Source organism: Cyprinodon tularosa, unplaced genomic scaffold, assembly GCF_016077235.1.
Source record: "Cyprinodon tularosa strain WSP-4 unplaced genomic scaffold, ASM1607723v1 ctg90, whole genome shotgun sequence".
Lineage (NCBI taxonomy): Eukaryota > Metazoa > Chordata > Actinopteri > Cyprinodontiformes > Cyprinodontidae > Cyprinodon > Cyprinodon tularosa.
In genome coordinates, this window is record NW_024039674.1 from 1,003,763 (window position 1) to 1,025,256 (window position 21,494).

The following is a 21,494-nucleotide window of genomic DNA, read 5'->3' on the forward strand; positions in this document are numbered from 1 at the left end:
GCTGGTGCTTATCCAAATTAAAAATTGTTTTATTTTAAATTATAGTAATATATCTCTGAATGTGTTGCTCGATGTTTTTGTGTTTGCATCTTGGTAGTCTTCGCATGTTTTATGAATTTATTGGTTTCCAGCGCAGATGAGGCTTTTATTTTGAAAGGATGTTCACTAGTAGTTAATGTTTGCTCGTCCTTTCCGCATCCATAATTTCCGCATAAAAATGTTTGTTTGTTTTTTTACAAATGCTAATAACATTTGTATTGCTGAATAGAATTTTTAAAGTTTGTACAAAATAATTTGCTCTCTGCGCGAGTCGCTGGACACAGAGATGGGGGGGAAAAAAGACACGCAACATGTTAATATAAACGCCAGGGGGCGCCATCGTACTAATAATTAAAGCAACAATTGCTCACACCTTGAATTTGTATTCCACAACATAGGGCATAAGTCATACATACAGGTGCTGGTCATAAAATTAGAATATCATGAAAAAGTAGATTGATTTCAGTAATTCCATTTAAAAAGTGAAACTTGTATATTATATTCATACATTACATACAAACTCATATATTTCAGATGTTTATTTTGTTTAATTTTGATGATTACAAATGACAACAAATGAAAATCTCAAATTCATCATATCAGAAAATTAGAATATTACTGAAGATCAATAAAAACAAAGGATTTATAGAAATGTTGGCCAACTGAAAAGTATGAACATGAAAAGTATGAGCATGTACAGCACTCAGTATTTAGTTGGGCCTCCTTTGGCCTGTATTACTGCAGCAATGCGGCGTGGCATGGAGTCGATCAGTCTGTGGCACTGCTCAGGTGTTATGATAGCCCAGGTTGCTCTAATAGTGGCTTTTAGCTCTTCTGAATTGTTGGGTCTGGTGTATTGCATCTTCTTCTTCACAATACCCCATAGATTTTCTATGGGGTTAAGGTCAGGAGAGTTTGCTGGCCAATTAAGAACAGGGATACCATGGTCCTTCAACCAGGTACTGGTAGCTTTGGCACTGTGTGCAGGTGCCAAGTCCTGTTGGAAAATGAAATCTGCATCTCCAAAAAGTTGGTCAGCTGCAGGAAGCATGAAGTGCTCTAAAACTTCCTGGTATGTGGCTGCGTTGACCCTGGACCTCAGAAAACACAATGGACCAACACCAGCAGATGACATGGCACCCCAAACCATCACTGACTGTGGAAACTTTACACTGGACTTCAAGCAACGTGGATGAAGTGCCTCTCTTCTTTTCCTCCAGACTCTGGGACCTTGATTTCCAAAGGAAATGCAAAATTTACTTTCATCAGAGAACATGACTTTGGACCACTCACCAGCAGTCCAGTCCTGTTTCTCTTTAGCCCAGGCAAGATGCTTCTGACGCTGTCTGTGGTTCAAGAGTGGCTTGACACAAGGAATGCGACAGCAGAAACCCATGTCTTTCATACGTCTGTGTGTGGTGGTTCTTGAAGCACTCACTCCAGCTGCAGTCCACTCTTTGTGAATCTCCCCCACATTTTTGAATGGGTTTTGTTTCACAATCCTCTCCAGGGTGCGGTTATCTCTCTTGCTTGTACACTTTTTTCGACCACATCTTTTCCTTCCCTTCGCCTCTCTATTAATGTGCTTGGACACTGAGCTCTGTGAACAGCCAGCCTCTTTAGCGATGACCTTTTGTGTCTTGCCCTCCTTGTGCAAGGTGTCGATGGTCGTCTTTTGGACAACTGTCAAGTCAGCAGTCTTCCCCATGATTGTGTAGCCTATAGAACTAGACTGAAAGACCATTTAAAGGCTTTTGCAGGTGGTTTGAGTTAATTAGCTGATTAGAGTGTGGCACCAGGGGCCATCAATTTTGAACCTTTTCACAATATTCTAATTTTCTGATATGATGAATTTGAGATTTTCATTTGTTGTCATTTGTAATCATCAAAATTAAACAAAATAAACATCTGAAATATATGAGTTTGTATGTAATGTATGAATATAATATACAAGTTTCACTTTTTAAATGGAATTACTGAAATCAATCTACTTTTTCATGATATTCTAATTTTATGACCAGCACCTGTATTAGTTTGACAAAAAATGTAATTTTTGACAAATAAAACAAAGGTTTTAGAAAGTTAAATGTGTGCAAAAACAGTTTCTACTTTCTGAAGTCAAAAAGAAAGAATTGCCATCTTTAAAGCTCTACGCTGCTGTACAACAACTATCAACATTAATAGTAAACTATAACATATTTTTTGGAGTTTTTACTCTAAAGGGAGCATTAAATAAATAAGCTCATCACTCTACAAATAACTACATTTCAAACATCTGAAGTACTTGCATCTGTTATACCACAAGTGGGGCTGTTGGTGGTTTAAACTAAAACAGATGTGTTAATTTTAACTTTCTTTACATTAAGATGATGAGAGCAGCTAACAGTCATTAAATCAGTCACAAACTCCTCTTTATAATTATAATTAAGGACACTAATCCAGCAAACATATAAGCAAATCCTACACAGAACTGAAAAAGAAAACTATAAAGGCAACTAAATAGAAAATATGTAACCAGTCTTTAAAAGACTTTAGCAGAAAGAAATCTATGCAAACCTAAAAAGGAGGAATATCTTGAGTGTATTTATACATTAAATAATAGATTTAATTTCTAAACCTTAAATATCCAGATAATTTTCCCTCTCCTGACATGTAGCACTCTCGAACTGAAAGCAAGTCTTTATTTTGTCAATAAATAAGCATAAATGAAAACAGCAAACTGTTCAGAAAAAAGTCCAGAATGTATTTGCGCACAAGATATTCCACATAATTTAACTTACATATTTACAAGAAATATTTTACAGTCTGTTGTGCGAGAAAAAAAAAAAAGACAAACCAATTGAAAAGTTGCTAAGTTACAATAAAATATTAAAAGGAAATGAGAAGACAAACTAAAGACGTAATGCTCGATGAGACTAAAACACAAACTAGAGTCCGGTTAACTTATGTTTTTATCACTCATGGCTGAGATGTTAGTGAAGACTTTTTATTGCTTAAGGTCAGCTACTGAAAAACAGCAACCAAACCTGTGGCCTTTGCATAAAATGTCTCTCTGATGAATCAATTAACCTAAAAATAAAAGGTACAATATTCACTTGGTGTGGAAAGTCTTTCCTGCACTCCACTTTTACAATAACTGGGAAGAATGCAGATTGTAAAACTATGATTCCTCTTCTTTAGACAGCGCCTGTGGATTGCAAACATACAGACACTTCTTTAGAAAAATGACAGAACAACAGGATCATCTGTATTTTGCACTGAAATCACATTACCTGCTTCAGGAACTGCTGTCCAAAATAATTAGTGGCCATGTTCTTTAAGCTGGTCTTTCCTCCCACTTTACACCGTATGTAACCATAGAGATTGGCTCCTTGCAACACCAATCCCATGATCACCACAGGCTGAAAAGAAACAGGAAGCTCTTACTCAGGGTTTCACAGTGAAAATAAAAATCTACCACAAAGACTTATATTAAGAGAGAAAAAGTGCGCATCATTAAAGTATAGGTCAGAAGTATATCATAATCCTTTTTTTTAAAGTTTGGATGTGAATTTGTTTTATTACAATGCCTAAGGCTGAAAAAAATACAGCTCAGAAAAGGCACTGGGGCTGTTTTAGCTTGAAAAGCAGCAGTTTTACTATTTTTTATAGATTGTTGTGTAATTATAGGTGTAAAAATTCTGCATTTTGTTATATACAGTGATTCTGAAAAACAAAAAAGTGGAAAATACTTGCTTCATAAATGTTTTGTGGCCATCAAAATGCTTAAGTGTTATTCTATGTTTGAAATAGTAAAGCAAAGCATTTGGCACAATTTGGAGAGGTTTGGAGATGCTGGTGACACCAAAAGTTTAAAACCTCACAGCTCTGGAACTGTTGTAGCTAGAAGTCTGAAATTATGTAGAACAAATGTAATACAATGAGACGTGACTTTTCCCAAGCATGTCTTTATTACTGCTGTTCAAAAAAGACCTATCATTTCCAAGAATAAAAAAAAACATTAATGAGTCATGTTTAAACTGATAAGCTTGGTCTGTGTTCTACTCACCCAATTTTCATTTATTTATTCAAAAACTAGAGTGTTATAGCTTTTAAATTATTTATTGCACATGTAATTTGGGCTTACAGTTCCTATTTTCCTTATTTGCTTTTCCATTTGGGTATGCAAAATCTGTGAGAAATTCCCGAAATGAGGTGGATGTTAAAAGGTTTAATCTGGTTTAATATTAAAGCTCAGAACCATTCCAGAAGTTTAAAGCTATTTGAGGATATTTCTGGTCTGAATCTGTTTTCCTGTTGCGTCAATCATCCAGCTGTAGATCTGAAGTAATGCTCAGCAATCTGCAGAAATTCTGTCTTCATAATTTCCCTGCAAAAAGTAATGATGCATCGTTCCTTTTAGCAGGGAAACAACCCCAAAGCATGATTCTGCGACTGCCATAACAACTGGTCACTATTTTAGGATTAGGAGCCTAATTCTGCCTCTAAGTGTTCTTGTCATTTTGTCTCCTCTGAGCAAAATTTTCTCCAAAAAAACTATTTCCTGATTAGGGGCAGAGTCTATGTAATTGGTCGGCTCTTTCTTAAAGAGGCATAGTTACGTTACAAATTTTTTTATTTAGGTGCAATATTTTTATACCCCATTTAATTTGTTTTTAAACAGGAGTTACAAGACTGCAAATGTACCCAGGGAGTAAACAAGGAAGTAATGCACCAAAATGTGAAAACAACGAGGAAAAGTCAGATTTAGTTTGATAAAATGCAAAAGAATATTTGAATCCAAGAGGGATTAGAGTCAAATAGCATTTGAAAAAAAAAAAGGATAAATTATAAAAGGACAAATATTACAATGATGATAGTACATAGTGAGTGGATATGAACTTTTAAAAGATTTGCATCTGCAATATTAAGTTTCTTACCATCCATTTAATCCGAAATGAGACGAGTGTGCTAAAGGCGAAGATGCCCCAGATGATCGGGCAAATGATCAGTCCGAGCCAGAAGATTCGGGACTCTGAATCCGATGCTTGTTGCTTCCCAGTACCCTACAGGAAACAGGATATTCTCACAGTTACAACATCTGCGAATACCATAAGGGTCACTGACAGTAAACGGACGCATTTATCTAACTTATACAGCTCCAGCGAGGTCAAAGGCCAGCATGCGAACTACATGAATTAAAACAAACAGAAAAGGCAGAGGAAGCTCCTACCTTCCGCGACTCAAACACCCAACGGCTTTGTCCATCGTCGTCCACCTGGTTCCACCACCGCAGACCCACCATCAACCTGCCTGTGATGTTCTGGAAACAAAACATTTCAAACATCCATTTTAACACAGAGAAAGAGAGAAAAACTATGCCCTTCTCCATTGCTGTGTTCCTTTTAAAGCTGAAATTCTTGACATAACTCTAGAAATAGATATAACACCTATGACAAAGAATCTAAGCATTGCTTCATAATCCGACTAATATATCTTTCATCTAACTTCAAGTTTAGATTACAAACACTGAAGGTTTTCATCCTTATCCGTGTTTTTAGTTCTACCACTGGGAGTATGGGAAATCAATTATCACAGCCGACATTTTGGGTTGAAATTCGACCAACTCAAGAGAAATGAGGAGAACTGAATTTTTCTTTGAAGAATTTCTGCTTTTAATTATGTTCTATGGTTAACAAGCATGCATGGCTACAACAGTAAAAGCAGATAAAACAGCGGTGTTAATCCTACTGTTTGATTTAAAATATCTACTCATCATGAGGAAAAAAACTTAAATGATTAAAGTCTGAACTGGGAATTGAAGGCAAGATTCAACAAAGCCTTAAAGGAAAAGAAAGAACTTTCCTAAAATGTCTTAAATGCTAGTCTTCTGTGGTTTCGACCATTTAAAAATAAGGTTTACCACAGTCTTGTTTAATCATAGCCTCTAAGCAAAGCATGGCTGAAACTAATGTTTATTTTGCTAACTGATTAATCGGTCTATTGTTTGTTTGATTATCCATTTTCCGTCATGCTTATCCTAAGCAGGATATCTCCAGCTACCTGTGGGCGAGAGGCGGGGTCCAGCCTGGAGAGGTCGCCAGTCCATCGCAGGGCAACACAGAGACAAACAGGACAAACAACCATTCACTCTCACACAAACACACACACACACACCTAAGGAGAATTTAGAGAAGCCAATAAACCTAACAGTCATGTTTTTGGACTGTGGGAGGAAGCCGGAGTCCCCAGAGAGATCCCACACATGCACAGAGAGAAAATGCAAACTCCATGCAGAAAGACCCCAGGCCGGGAATCGACCCCAGAACCTTCTTGATGGAATGCAGCAGTGCTATACTCTGTGACACTGAGCAGCCATATTTGTTTAAATAAGCGGTTAATCATGATTAATCCAAATAATTGTTTCAGCTCTAAAGCAAAGTAAACAACAACAAAAAAGAAATATCGAAGCGCAGTGGCACTCCAGCTTCTGACATTCATTCCAAAACATAGATCTGTTTTATCCTTGTTGATCATAGCAACAGAAGCTTCGAACAGCTCCAGGAGAAAGTACAATCCCACATGTGTGTAAATAAATACCCACCTTTACAGTCCAGAAGTCACACGAGAGTAGCAAGATGATGGTAACCATGGAGGCGATGAAACTGCCGCTGACGAACTCACAGAGTAGGTAGACGAGCGTAGCGCCGACTCTGAAGAAGAGGTGGAAGAAGGACGCCACTGGATGCCTGCCATAGATTTACGTTATAGTTAATGGATCATATGACCAGTGTTTTAGTCTGTATGGTCAGAGATGGAACATAAAGATTACTTGGTGAATTGCACTTTTCAAACATTTGCTTATTTTAGAGCATGCACTAGAAGGAGATTTTATTTTTACACATTTTCTATTGACCAACAAATACCTAGAAGAAAAATGCAGCTCTTGAGCTCTCTATATCCAACTCGATCTTGTGAAATCTGCACAAAATCTTAAATTATGGCAATCGTCATTATAATGTCAGTGTGTGCAATATCACAACCACAAGGAATGCTAAAAATGCTAAATCTGTTCACACCCTGGGCACTAAATCATTTACTGGTGCCAGCAGAAAAAACTTTCACAACTGATATTGACTTTCATTACCTAGATGTAAAAAAGATAGAGGTGAAAATACCACAGCGCTGACTAAAAAAATGCAGGAAAATATTCAGAAACTGTTTTCTAAGATTATCTTTGCAATTCTAAATAGAAATACTCAAATGTTTCTTTTGTTGTTTTTTTTAATACCCTGCAGCTCTAATCCTAATAATGGAAATGGTTATTTTAAAGGTTCACTGCAGACAGCCTCAGGTCTGCTGCACACCTAACATTATTGCATTTAAAAGCCCATTTAAAGATTGTTGCTCCCTCATTAGACACGCATAAATGCTGGACATGGTATAATCTAAAAAAACAAAATCAACGAAAGGAAGCACCAGAAGAGAAAACTCAAAGCAATATGCATTTAATAAAATGGCAATATACTTCAAAGATGAAAAAGAAATAGAAACACAATTAAAAGCTAATGAGAAGAAAACACAATGAAGCTTTAAAGATGATTCTGCAAAGCTTAAAGGAGAAGTTCAGTTTTTAACACTTTTAGCCCATTTTCTGTAGTGTCCAGGATGAAATCGAATGATCGACACCAAAATTTTGACAATTGGTCCTGTCTCTGCTTTTTGGCTCATTTAGAATCCACCCCTGGCTGCTTTAGAATGGCTAGCATAGAGCATGTCCGATGATGTCCTTAAAACAACCTACAACGTTCTTTTTTTAAAATATGCTACTCACCGGGTCGTCAGCGCTGTTCAATGACGTTCCAAAAAAAGTTTCGTAAAGAAAAAACGTTCCTGTAGTGTTTTATTTAGCATTTTGTAAATCCCATTGAGTTCTGTTGGAATAGTCAATATTCCCCTGCCACCGGAAACGGAAATGGGGCCTGTTTACACAGTTGTAGTCTTTTCGCTTCACTCTGTGTACTCCGACGTCGAGAATCAAGAATCCACCTTTCGTATTCCATTTTCAGAGTTTTTTAAAGTGTTTAACAGAGACGTTAGCACCTCGACGTCGGAGTACACAGAGTGAAACGAAAAGACTACAACTGTGTAAACAGGCCCCATTTCCGTTTCCGGTGGCAGGGGAATATTGACTATTCCAACAGAACTCAATGGGATTTACAAAATGCTAAATAAAACACTACAGGAACGTTTTTTCTTCACGAAACTTTTTTTGGAACGTCATTGAACAGCGCTGACGACCCGGTGAGTAGCATATTTTAAAAAAAGAACGTTTAAGGTTGTTTTAAGGACATTATCGGACATGCTCTATGGAAGCCATTCTAAAGCAGCCAGGGGGGGATTCTAAATGAGCCAAAAAGCAGAGACAGGACCAATTGTCAAAATTTTGGTGTCGATCATTCGATTTCATCCTGGACACTACAGAAAATGGGCTAAAAGTGTTAAAAACCGAACTTCTCCTTTAAAGTTCATCTCAGTAATGAAGTATTTTAAGGACTGCTCATGACTCCAAAGACAAGATTTTTAATAATGACAGGATCTTTTTCCTAATCATGATTAGTTTATTTTTCCTTCTTAAAAAGATACATATCCATCTAATACACAACAGTATTGTTGTTATGCTTCTTTTGCCATTTGTAAAATGAACTAGAATAATCAGCTGTTTTGGGAATTAGCATAGCTAGGGTTACATGTACTTAATGTCATTTGTCTCATTAAAGAAATAAAAAGTTAATAGAAATTAATAGAAAAAATAGAAATTAATAGAAAAAAATATAAATGCAGAGACCTCTTACACATTTGTCTGAATACATCCGAATAAAAATGATGATATTTGCCCAGAAAATACAAGCAAGCAAAGACAGTTAATCTCATCCAGACTCTAAACTTACTTGATGTTCTTCTTTGACCTTTTCCCTGCATCTTCCTCGGCATCAAACAAAGACACGTCTTCATCATTAGTATCCTGGGAAAAATTTCAATTTTAAAAAAAATTTCAGTGGCCCTAATCCTCTTCCGTATATTTATCATTGAATTCAGTCCAACCAACTGCACAGGTATGACATATTTTATAATATTCTAACTTTTCTGCAACACGCATGAATTTATGGGGTCTACATAAACTCCAGCAGACATACATACATATAATAGTGTTTTAAAATTAATTTAGCTGAAGTTAGAACAGCATCTCTGAAATTCACTTAAGATTGGTGACAGAAAGTAGAATAGTTTTGAACAAATAAGCTGGAGGTAATTGGATATTAATGCAAAGAGCTGCCTCAACAAAAAAAAAGGCACCTAAAATACACAAATCTGTCTTATCGACGTGTCAGTTTCTTAACCAGACTAATTGTTTGTCCCACCCGGTGGTTGAACTGCATTATTCCTACCCCCACTGAACCATATAAAACTGAAAACAAACAGACCTTTGTGGTTTGTGTAGTATAAAAGATGTTTACGGAGCTAACATTAGCAATCCTTACAACCCAGATCCTATAGTATCAGGACACCATTACTAAATACAGACTACAAGTATATTATAAGGCACAGAAACAGAATATAAAAAAGCCCCGGACTTCATGGAAAACACGAAAATAACTTTGAATTTAAGACATCTTTCGTAAATTAACGTTAATCTGCTACGTTTAGCATGCTAACAACATTAGCACGACAGCTGGTGGCCTTCATTGTTAGTAGGAAAACAGGCTTTCGTTGATATTTTTTCCATCACAACGTCACAGAACCAGGATTTGCTGTGTGCCATCTAGTTTTTCTTTATAATACAAGCGAATATTTGTCACTTACTCCTGTTAGCATGGTGAGAATTTAGCAGGCTCTTCCTGGTTACATGCTCTGTGACACGTCAAAATAAGTTACACGTTGGTCACGTGACCAACGCATCTGACGTCAGTGTGGTGGCTTTATAATAATTTTTATATTTTTTATTATTTACAGAATGTGTTTTGAACCACTATGTGTAGAAAAAAATCTTTCAAAACAAGGAATGGTCGGTGAAAAAACTTTTTTTTCTACCAAAATGACTCATTATGATTAGTCCTATATAATAGTTTATAACAAGCCATTGTGTTAACCATATTTACTATAGTTGCAGGAGGATCACACCACTAAAAAATGAAAAAAAAAGTTAACTGATTTTTAAATATTATTTAAGTTGAAAAAGAATTTTGACTTTTTTCTCTGAATTCTAACTTTTTCTCAGAATTCTGACTTTAATCTCAGAATTCTGACTTTTTTCTGAGAATTCTCCTCGAGCATGTAAAAAGTTGCATAATTTCGTCATTTTTCACCAATGTGTTACTGGCCCTCCCAAACAACTCACATCTTTGTCAGTGAAGCTGAGTGCTCCCACATCTCTTCCTTCATGGTGCCCATCTACATTAAGATCCAAAATTCTGAGATTAAAGTCAGAATTCTGAGATTTAAATTTAAAATTCTAAGATTTAAAGTTAGAATTCTGAGATTTAAATTTAAAATTCTAAGATTTAAAGTTAGAATTCTGAGAAAAAAGTCAGAATACTGAGATTAAACTCAGAATTATGACTTTTTTCTTATACTATACTGAAATAAAATTAAAAAATCAGTTAACTTTTTTTGTTTTTTCAGTGGCCCTAATCCTCTTCCGTAGGATCTTAAAAAGCCGCATAAGAAAAAACCTAAGAGTGACTGAATAATTAAGTGGACAAAGAATTTGGATTTTGTGTACTCTGTGATTTTTTTTGTCTTTTGGGTTGAAAGATGTGAAGTTTTTTATACAGACTTCTTTCAGCTGTCTCCTCTCGTAAGCTGATTAATTGCTGCTTCTATTTATTCAGCGAGCTAGAATTGAATGCCATAACTTCAAAACATACAAACATGTAAATAATTAGGAAACCTCTTCGAATAGAATTTGAAAAGAAGAAAAGTTGTTTTCTATTGCCATCACTGGTATTTCTTGGTAATGAATAATGACCTCACATTACCCCCTTGTTCTCTGGCAGACCACAAGGCTCAGTTTTTGGACCAGTATTGTTCTCCATCTTTTTTTCCAATAGGACCTAATATCTGTTTAAAAAATGTCTCCCGTCATTTTTATGTTGATGATATACATATTTAAATATAGATCAAAATGAATGGCAGCAAAACTTTTCAATATTGGGCAAATCTTGAAAGATCAATTAATGCTTTTGTTCTCTCAAGGCTAGACTAATGTCCTGTAAACCGGAAACAGCCAGACTATCTTCAACAACTTTCTACTGGTACAAAATGCAGGTGGCTAATTTCTTCCCATTGTTCCTTAAAGTGCCCCCCATTTTGTCATCCTCCTCCTGGCTTTCTGTAGGCTGTATTTTAAAATAGAATTCAAGGTCCTGCTAATTTTTTTCTTTATGTTTTTAAGACCATCCATGGTCTTGACTGAACTTTTAGTTGTTCCCCATCATGTCAGAGCTTTGCACTTAGCTAAACATATCATTATTCATTTCCCAGAAGAAGATTAAAAACAATAGGGGGATTATTTATTTGCGATTTTTGCACCTAAGCTCTGAGACTCCCTGTGAGCAGAACAGCAATCCATTACAGAGGAGCTTTTAGATCACAAAAACATGCTTGCACATACAGGTCTTTGATACAGTTATCACCTATCTTTGTTTCTTATAATATTTCTTAAATATTTTTATTCTTTAATACATTTTTTAAAACAAGCTCCAAAGTTCACCTAAAAATTGGTAGTTCTGGAAGTCTGTTGTAGTAGGAATATTTCTCAGAGAACACAGCAGAATTTCCTCTTAAACAAAGTCCTCAAACTTTCAGTGATTCGCACTAAGAAGGTGCTTAAATAACATTAATAGATTGTTTGACATGAGATTGTTGATGCGGAAGGTTAGGGAAGGACAGAATGTGTCCTTCCCTAGAAATTTTAGAACAGGTGGTACAGGAAATAGAAACGGAAAATAAGCGCATGTACTTCCTGCGGAGGATGAGGAGAGCTCACCTGCCCCCTCCCATACTAACAACCCTCTACAGAAGCACCATAGAGAGCGTTCTGACCAGCTGTAGCGCCTCAGACTGAAAGAACATGAGAAGAGTGGTGAGAAGAGCAGAAAGGATCATCGTGGCTCCTCTTTCCTCCATAAAAGACATTTCATCCCAGCGCTGCGTGTCCCGACCCAGTAACATCATCAATGACCCCTCACACCCCCATCATAGACTGTTCTTCCTGCTGCCCTCTGGGAAGAGGCTTTGCAGCATTCAGTGCTGCAGCTGTTGAAACTCTAATCTGGACTCTGCATCACACTTGAAAACACATTTGGACTAGCAACTTAGCTTTTTTCCTAATCCCTTTAAATAAAACATCACTCAATATTAGACTGCATTTTGCACTGTATTTGTTTTCCACTCCACTGAACCTTTCCACATCAATGCTTTTTGCACCATGTCTTTAAACTGGTTTACCTTTTCTCCTACTCTGTTACACACTCCTACACATTCGGACCACTGCTGCACTTTATAAATGGTAATGTTCATTTCACTGTTGAAAGCTGTACGCATTGAAATTTCATTTTATATACAGTCTGTACACAAAATGACAATAAACTTTGTCTAGGTCTAAGTAAATACACAATTATATTGAGACAGTAGTGAGGTTTCGCGTAGGTGTTAAATATGTGGTACTTTTTCCCAGTTTAAATCAGGGCTCTGTTCTGAGCACTTCTTATTTGATTGGCAGGTAAACAGTTAAGGTAAGATAGACATCCAAAGTGAATATCAACAACATTTGATATGTATTGTAAATAGAGCATTTCTAAAGAATGAATGAGGAACAATTGAGAAAATAATGACCAGAGACAGAACACAGGTAGGAAAGAGAATTAATGCATGAAAAAGAGGAAATTGTTGGTTGTCTGTTAGAGTAAAGGGGGAAGGTTACAAGATAACAGTGAGACAGGTTGTAATGTATGGCATCAGACGCAAGACTGACATACTTTTATATAGGTTCTTGTAATTTTTAATAAAACCTGTTACATTTTTAATTTTAAAACAGATGTGACAAATGGTGCATTTTTGTAATAAATAGGTTACACTGAGACAATAGACGATGTCTATAAAGAAAATATGTAATTTATTCAAAATGGATAAGCATAATATTTATATCAACAGTAACAGAAAACATCCTGTAACAGTAAGCCCAAAAACCACAAATATAATTCATAAACATGCGTGAAACAAAATCATTTTCCTGCAAAACACATAATCAGGTTTAAAATTTCAAAAGTTTTCACATATTTTTCCTTTCAGATATCATTAGCTCAGTTTATTAAGCCCATTTTATTTATGTTTGTGGAGAAGTGCCTCCATCTGCTGGGGAAGTGGGAGGAGAGGGGCTTTTCAGAGGTAACGGTTCCCCAGGGGCCACTAGAAGTACAATATTCTCCTTCTTTGGCAGAAAGAAAGCTGGATAGAGAGGCTCTAGAAACTGGGTCTTGTACTGGTGAAGTAGCGGCATGGTCTCGTCTACGCCATAGAAAGAAATAAGGCCTTGCGAGTAGTCAACGTAAACACCGATTCGAGTGAACTTCCCCACGTTCAGAGGTGTCTCATCGTTGTTGTGCCACGCTGAGAAGCTCCTCCCATTCCACTGGAGACACCAGGAGAAGTTGTTTCCTGTGATGCAGCTGTTGTTCTCCTCGCCCTTGCGATCGATGCTCTTGTACGTGAGGCCGACATGCGTCCCCTCGCCTGTGAGGTCGGCCTCAAAGTAGTGACGACCCACGTAGAAGCTTTCAGCAGCCAGGACCTGGCGGCAGTTCTCAAAGCGCTCGGGAACATCAGGATAAGGATGCTGCCAGGGTGTGGTGTTGGTCACCTTTTTATTCTCCTCAGTTAAGCGGAGGAACTTGTGAGCTGTGTTACCATCGAAACTGACTTGGGCGGCATCTAGAAGGAATTATTCCACATGTTAGTTGTGCAAAATAATTGAAAACAAATTTGTTAAAGTAAATCTGTCCCCCAAATTCATTAAACCATTTATTTGCTCTGAATGTGTGTAAAACAGTTTATGAGTCTTTTCAGATATCAAACTGCTATGAAAGGGAGACCTACTCGTAAAATAACTCTTCCACACAAATGGATTCTCTCTGCATAAATAGATTATCAAGTCATACTGAACACTCAAAGTGCTTTAAAACTAGAGCCAGACACACACAAACATACACACAACCTGCAGATTGATAGGCTGCTTGAGTTAAGTGCCCAAGGCTACATCCCCACAGGACGGATGAAACAAGAACTGAGCCAAAATCTTCCGACTGCAAGATAAATTCTCCTCCTACTGGTTTACGCAGTGTTACAAGTTTTTCCCCCATTGTCAGCATATTCCTCAATGCTATGACAAAAGCAGATGGATTTAAATACCCTGGAACTACCACAATCTATCGGGGAGCAACCTCGGGGAGGCCTCCTTAGGGGACATGCTTGAAAATAATTAGCCTTGTATAAAATAGAAATAACTACCTCGAAGTATTTGAAAAAAAACTTCTGGAGGAGGGGCGATCCCTCTCCAGTCCATAAGAGCTAATGTCCTGTATGTTTCAGATGTCTTTCTGCTCTGAAACGGGTACATCAAGGATTAATCACATCCTTAACATGTCGTCAAGTTTTATTCATATGATTTTTGTGTGTTGAACTAGAGGAAAAAAAATATCTACAAAAAAACGCAGGAAATTGGCCTTTGGAAACATAAATTAGATCCCACTACTTTACAGTAACAAACTAGCCAATCAAATGCTTCCAGGTTGGTGCTTTGACCAATGAGCGCTAAAGGTTGTAGAAAAACAAAAGCAATCCACCCTCTTGCGCATCAATATCATGCTATCCACTCTTTGCCAGATCTGGTAGTTCTTATTATGTTTTTTTTAATCATTATTATTTATTTGTAATTATTCATTTATTTTTTGTATTTTCCACATTACAGTACCTCAATGGCCCGACTGTCTGATAATGAAACTTGACTGTATAAAATACATAAAATCTGTCTAAGACTGACAGAATAAATGATAGCTTGCTGTTTTTGGTTTATATTGAAGAAAAAACAACTTCCCTCATCCTGCCTATATATGCAGCTGCCTGCCATTTCCATAATACTTGCAAGATGGATGGGGTTGTTGCCTTTTTCAAGAAGTCAGAAACACTGTGCTAACTCTATATAGATTCCAAAATCCTCTTTGGGATACACAGGAAAGACAACTATAAATGCACACAAATACACTGAAGGGAATTTCATGTTGCCAGTAATTCTAAACAGTATTGGAAAATAAAAAGAAATTGGATTCAAAGTCATTGAGGAGTTTAAATTATAGCCATGTACTTACATTGGAGAAAGTCAGCGCGTGTCTTCGGGTTAGGTGCAGAAGAGTCATGTTTGGCAGCTGTATTTGTTTGAACCGTTATCTTTATACCTATTTCATCTGAAGCAGAAAAAAAAATCCAGTTAGACAAGTATTCAAGTCTTCCCTCCCCTGAAGATCAACCTGTTTATGTAACATGCTAAAGCAGTGACTCAGTGGGCACAAATGTAGCTGAACACATGCAACGAAGCATTAGAAATTCCCTGCATGCGGCAACATGCCCAAACAGTCAAAGAATGATCTGAACATCTGTACCTTTCTGCAGATTGCTCTACTTTTTCCTGTGCTCAACTTCAGGTTTACTCACCGTTGTTACACTTCTCCTTGACCTTCTGAATGTATGTAGACACCAGCATGTCACAAAGATTCTTAGTGGACTCCTCGATCACGTTGCTGAAGGAGTCCAAACGGTCCTCCAGGCCGATGTAGATGCCAGATGGAGAGTTATCAGAGGTTTCTTTCTTCCACTCTGCATATTCCTGAGAAACAAGCACAGAGCAGCTCAGTAATAGGAGCATGGTGACCTTCAGGTGTTAGTGAAGATAAATGATTTTCCATCAATCCATCCATCCTAAACAGATTGTAAGGGAAAACTGCGCTCCTTATTTCACCCATTAGATAGAATCCTTCCTCAGAAGAAGACAATTTCTAATGGTTTTAGCCAGGATTTATTTTTATTATGACCCATGTCTTCAAAACCAGTCACCTTCCTACAAATGCTCTAAGAATTAATCCATTAAATGCACAAACATGTTTGACATAAGGAATCCTGGAAGACTCCATCTGACAGCTGGAACCGGACTCTGTGCTGAGAATGTCGGCACAGTTCAGAGAGAGCGGATAGCTCGCAGGAGTGACAACTGTGTCATATTTTGGGTAACAAGGTCAATTCTTTGCGTTTCATGTTTTCATCAATATTTTTTTAAGCTCATGTCAGAACATTTTCCAAACATAGAGGATGATTTCTTAATTGTGTTGGTGTACGTGGGTTGGTGTATGTAAAATTTGCTACAAAAGTTCAAAACACTAAACCCATACCAACAATGGAATTGCATTATTAAGGCTTTTACCAATTTTCCAACATCAGGACACATATTATATCTTGTCATTAAACACTGCTGCCTTTCTTACGTCTTTCAGCAGCTAGATGTCTTTTATGCTATCAGAAACAGTAAATTATTTATTTTTAGCCTCATTCATTTTGATCCACAATCTTTTCTACCGTGTGGGCAAAGATGAACATATATATTTTTTTAAATCTTTGGTATAAAACTAATGATCTTTGTTAAAGTGCCTGAAAGTAATAAGTGTGTGTCCCCCTGCAGCCATGTTTTGAGTGGATGGTGTAAATTACTTCTCAGTTAATTTAGGAGGAGATTGCTTATGAATAAACTTTTTTCCGATAACTATAAAAAGCTGACTCAACTATCAGCTGTCTCTACATGCTCATTCAGGAGGATTGATTAGTGCATTCTTTACTTGTTGCAGTTTGCATGTTTTCCCTCGGGGGAATTTAAAAAGAAATGGATATACTAAATTTGACTTATTATCACTGGAAATGAATTAGATTGTTGATAACTGAATTTGAACAGGTTTTTAAGATTGTATTGAACTGAATATTGTTAGGGTTGGGTGGAAGTTGGTTGAAGACCCAAATGCAGAGAAGTGGAGGCAGAGATGTTCTGACTTATTATTAGCAGATTTGATGTGGTAGGAACAGAATTAATCCAATAAATAACTGGCGGGGAAATCAGGAACCAAAACAGGGAAACACTTACTGTAGTAGGAACATACAGTGGGGACGAGAAATGAACAGAATTCAGCGCCGATGAACTGTAGAGGATTATTTATGGAACACAAAACCAAGAGTGGAGTAATCGGTTAAGTGGGAGCAGATGTAGACAGAAGCAGCTAGAAAGGAGCCAAGGGGAAAGGAAAGAGGCACTATGGGGTAACAAAGGGTAACCAGGGAAAATAAGGTTTAACTGTAACTAGAAAATAACTTAAACTGAAGTGGAATAAAACTAATGACTACAAAATAAAGAATAACCAAGGGGAAAAACTAGGGGATTAGAGAAGGAACTGGAAATAACCGAAGCCATGGAAAACATAACCTAAGGATATAAGAAAGAATAACTAAAACTAGAGCAAGGAATAAATGACAGCAAAAAGGCTGAAAAGAGATAAGAACGAGTCACAGTAAGAATTGAAAAATAATATAAATACAGAATAATAAAGCATAACTGAGAACCAAAAAGTCCAGAATGGCAGATCTTGGCAAACATATTTTAATTTGAGATCTTTGATCGTAGTTTGCACTTCTGGAATTGTAGTATTAATGACATTACAAGGTTAACAAAACTATACTATTTGAAAATCTAAGTTAGAAAAAATGATATTTATTTTTATTTGACCACATCAATATTTTTTTAGGATTCTGCTTAAACATAACAAAATTGCATAATTCTCCTAAAGTTAACATTGCTAATAAATGAAGATCCATTCAAAGTTTCTTTTTGCTTGCTGTAAAATGTGATAATGCATTCATGTTTTGTGCTACATCCTCACCTGCAGGAAGTCAACATCATTTTTATTTTTGGATAGCTTCTCCATCTGGGCCTGTGTCTTCTTCAGCTCTGTGGACCGCTGCTCCAGGTGAACCTGGATGCCATCAGCCTGCTTCAGCGCCTGACTCTCCTCGCTCTCCAGAATCTCAGTCAGCTCCTTCTTGGCCCTCTCCACGATGGCCTGAAGCTCCTGGAACTGGCTCTCGATCACCGTCCGTACCTTTGTCACCGATTGCTGTGAAATATAACAGGCAGAGAATGCAGTGAAGCAACACGGTGATGTTACGTACCTACACGCCCTCACAGGGTAAATATTTGTTACCTCATCGCATGGCTACTACAGCTTTATTCTGACCTCACAGGGAAACCTGTTTGTCCAGGTTAGCTTTAAAACTTTTCACTAAAAATAGCTGATTCGGTGATTGGGATACGTTTTTGTCTCACAACCTTTAAGTCATCTTACAGATGAGTCAACTCTTCTGTTTACCTCAATAGAAACTCTGTTGTCTTGGAGTTTGTTGATGGCGTTGTCTCCTGCTGTCACCATCTTCACCATCTCAGTCTGTTTCTCCCGCAGCTCCTTCTGCGATCATAAGGAAGGGCAGCACAAAGGTCTGAGCAAGCCTTCTAGTAGAAACTACACCACATTTAGTCATGCAGAAAATATGTTCTTAACATTTAGGAAGATGTAAACATTTACACGTTTTTGTCTGGTTTTCTTTACTCTGTCACGGTATTGTAACATTAACATCCTTTTTTTAATACAATTTCTTTCAGAGGTTTTTCTTCTTGTCAGGTTAGCTAGATGGGTCAGAATTCTTAAGGCAGGCCTTGACGGCATCTAGAATAAGATTCAAACCCTGGGGCAAAAATTTTGCTCAGTTTCTTGAGTCGGCTTGCCCATGTAGGTTAAAAACACGTTAAATGAGAGCAGGAATTCACTGCCTGTGGTGTGCGTTATCACAGAGGGGTCTGACACAGGAACCTGAAATATTGGAAGGAAATCGGTTTACACATCTGTATTCCATAGGTCTGCTTTTATAGTTTCTATTCTAGATAGCTATTTATTGTCACTGTATAATTTACACCCTGTCTTATCAATCGTTAGGTTGATAAGACAGGGTTCAGATGAGTTGCCAGCCTCTTTTTAAAAGAGCTTCTAATGGAGGATCCAATGATGTTCCTAAAACATGTGGAGTGAACTGACCTTTCTAAGAGTTTAGGACTGAGAAATTTAACTCTGCATTTAACCCATCACATTGGGGAGCAGTGGGCTGCCATCGTATGGCACCCGTGGAGCAGTGCACTCAGGGACCCAGAGTGCAGGCTGTGGGGATCGAACCGGGTACTTGCAACCTTCTCAGAGCACAAGCGCACTGCTCTGACCACTAGGTCAACACTGCCTACCTAGGTAGGAGAAAATGGGACCCTAAAAGGGACCGTCAGGGGTCTGGGATTTTCCATTGTATAGAGGAATGCTCCAAGTTAACTGCAGAACAAGATTTGATACAGAAAAACTTTGGAACCCTCTTAGTCCTACCGGTACATTTTTTTTTTTTTTTTGGTCCCATTACATTTTTTTAACACCAATTTCACAATTTCAGACCCAGCAAGAGCCTACAAAGGGTTCTTAGCTGGTTTTAACCGATTTGGTCTGAGCCATTGTGAGCCTGGATTTACTTAGTACCCATCTATATTTAAAACCATAGGTCTAGAGTGAAATACATTTTGTTATTCAAACTGAATTATTTATATCTATTATTTTTTCATTTAATTGTACTGATAATCTTTTATCTAGAATAGATCTGGTTGACCCAAATGTTTCCTCTTAACTAATCCAGGTTATCACTGTCAACCTTAAAATTACCAGTTGGTCACTTTAACTCCATTTTGTCTCATTCCAGTCCACCAGGTCAATCTCATAACCTGACCATTTTGTGGTAAATCAACCTGGGCCTGAATTGGTGCAGATTAGACCCAGGATTTACTGGTAGTCTAAAAAAAACAAAACAAAAAAACAGGGAAATGATACTGTTCTGTTGGTTGTTTGAGTTTGATATTTTCCAACAGCAGCCTGTGACAATAATAGGTGTCTCTGCAGGAATTTGACTCAAGCTGAGGGTCGGATGCAGATATTTGTGGCCTTAAAATGGACACAGAGATAGGATTACTGTTGTGATTAAATCAAGTGTACCCTGCTGATGAATGAGGAAGTTTGCAAACAGCTGGGGGATTGGATACTACTTCTGCTCAACATTGAGGTCATTGGGGAAACATTATGGAGCCTAGAGATTTAAGGATCTCCAATTTTAATTTCCTCAAAAATGTGTTTGGCATATTTACAAAAACTAACAACACCTAAGAAATAAAACACAATAAAGCCATGCAAGTGGCTGTGAAAATGGCAACAGGGTTTTCAAATTTAGATAAGGTCAAGTCCATTTTAAACTGTCAGTCCCTTTAATCCATTTTCTTAACAAGTGATGTTCAAAGTAACCATGAATAACTTTATTTTGACAAAGCAACACTTGCCTCTATCCGTCTCCTTGCCTCCCCCACTGGAGTTGTCTTGTGGCCTTTATGCTCCTCTTTCACACAGTCCTGACAAATGCAGCAGACGTCAGCGCAGCAGAAAAGCTCCAAGGGCCACTTGTGGCTCTCGCAGGTACGCCTCTCTATGTCCCTGAGCGGCTCCACCAGTCGGTGGTTCTGAAACTTTGGGTTCTCCAAGTGAGGCCTGAGGTGGGGCTCGCAGTAGGACACCATGCAGGTGAGGCAAGACTTTAGGGCCCGGCAAGGGGTTTCAATGCAGGAGTCACAAACCACATCATCGGGGCCCAATGGATCCTCCTTTACTTCCTCTGGTTTTGGCTCCTGGTTTGTCTGTGTTTCTGGCTCTATCTTGTTTTCTGCTGGGATTTTGGGGTCTTCAGACTTCTTCAGATTGTCTTGTTCTCCTATGACCTCCGCAGTCTTTGGGTTCTGACTTTGATCTTTAGTCTTGTCCTGAGGAGCAGGAGATGCTCCATTTTGCTTGAGACCATTCTCAGGAGCAGGTTTGACAGAAGTACTCTGAAGACACTTTTGGACATCCTTTACAGATTGACCACAAGCTGCAGGCTCACCTACTTTCAGATTACCTGGACAGACTTCACACAGGTTCTGCTGTTTGGGCACAGTGGAAGTCTCCACTGGTGCTGGATCTGCCATGTCTCTGCTGTTCTCTTAGTTCGCTCCAAACTCTCTTAAACGCTCTGAAAAAAAAAAACTGGCTGAGCCGCTTTTATCAGCCCACAGTTCCTGGTTCAAACTGAAGAGCCTGAAAACCCCACCTTTATTCAGAGCTCATCATTTCAGTCTAAAAGAAACCTCCCACTAAACACTCACATGCAAACCAAACTCCCACAGACACAATCAAAACCCTCCCCTACTTACAGGTTGGAGTCAC

General features: G+C 37.8%; 2 protein-coding genes across 2 annotated transcripts; both read right to left on the bottom strand.

Annotated features, from left to right (window-relative positions):
- Window positions 1-2,708: 2,708 nt before the first annotated feature.
- Window positions 2,709-9,987, bottom strand: tvp23b (trans-golgi network vesicle protein 23 homolog B (S. cerevisiae)). The gene is made up of 7 exons (XM_038274061.1): window positions 9,883-9,987; window positions 8,970-9,043; window positions 6,623-6,767; window positions 5,252-5,341; window positions 4,959-5,084; window positions 3,312-3,440; window positions 2,709-3,226 (listed from the first exon to the last, which is right to left on the bottom strand). Exons 1-7 carry the CDS (start codon window positions 9,892-9,894, stop codon window positions 3,200-3,202), a joined length of 603 nt encoding a protein of 200 aa, XP_038129989.1. The 5' UTR covers window positions 9,895-9,987; the 3' UTR covers window positions 2,709-3,199.
- A 3,187-nt stretch (window positions 9,988-13,174) lies between these two features.
- On the bottom strand, window positions 13,175-21,357 carry trim16 (tripartite motif containing 16). Its single transcript, XM_038274184.1, has 6 exons — window positions 20,579-21,357; window positions 18,534-18,629; window positions 18,048-18,281; window positions 15,787-15,958; window positions 15,444-15,539; window positions 13,175-14,010 (listed from the first exon to the last, which is right to left on the bottom strand). The coding sequence occupies exons 1-6, from the start codon at window positions 21,254-21,256 to the stop codon at window positions 13,406-13,408; spliced, it is 1,881 nt and encodes a 626-aa protein (XP_038130112.1). The 5' UTR covers window positions 21,257-21,357; the 3' UTR covers window positions 13,175-13,405.
- Window positions 21,358-21,494: the final 137 nt, after the last annotated feature.

Excerpts from the sequence above, each read along its gene's own strand:
- tvp23b (XM_038274061.1), bottom strand. Across the intron at positions 5,342-6,622 it reads GTGACTTCTGGACTGTAAAG|AACATCACAGGCAGGTTGAT; the intron begins GTGGGTATTTAT and ends TTTTGTTTCCAG. Across the intron at positions 5,085-5,251 it reads GGGTGTTTGAGTCGCGGAAG|GGTACTGGGAAGCAACAAGC; the intron begins GTAGGAGCTTCC and ends TGTTTCCTGTAG.
- trim16 (XM_038274184.1), bottom strand. The coding sequence starts at position 21,256 with ATGGCAGATCCAGCACCAGTGGAGACTTCCACTGTGCCCAAACAGCAG. Across the intron at positions 18,282-18,533 it reads ACAACAGAGTTTCTATTGAG|CAATCGGTGACAAAGGTACG; the intron begins GTAAACAGAAGA and ends TATATTTCACAG. Across the intron at positions 15,540-15,786 it reads CAAGGAGAAGTGTAACAACG|ATGAAATAGGTATAAAGATA; the intron begins GTGAGTAAACCT and ends TTTCTGCTTCAG.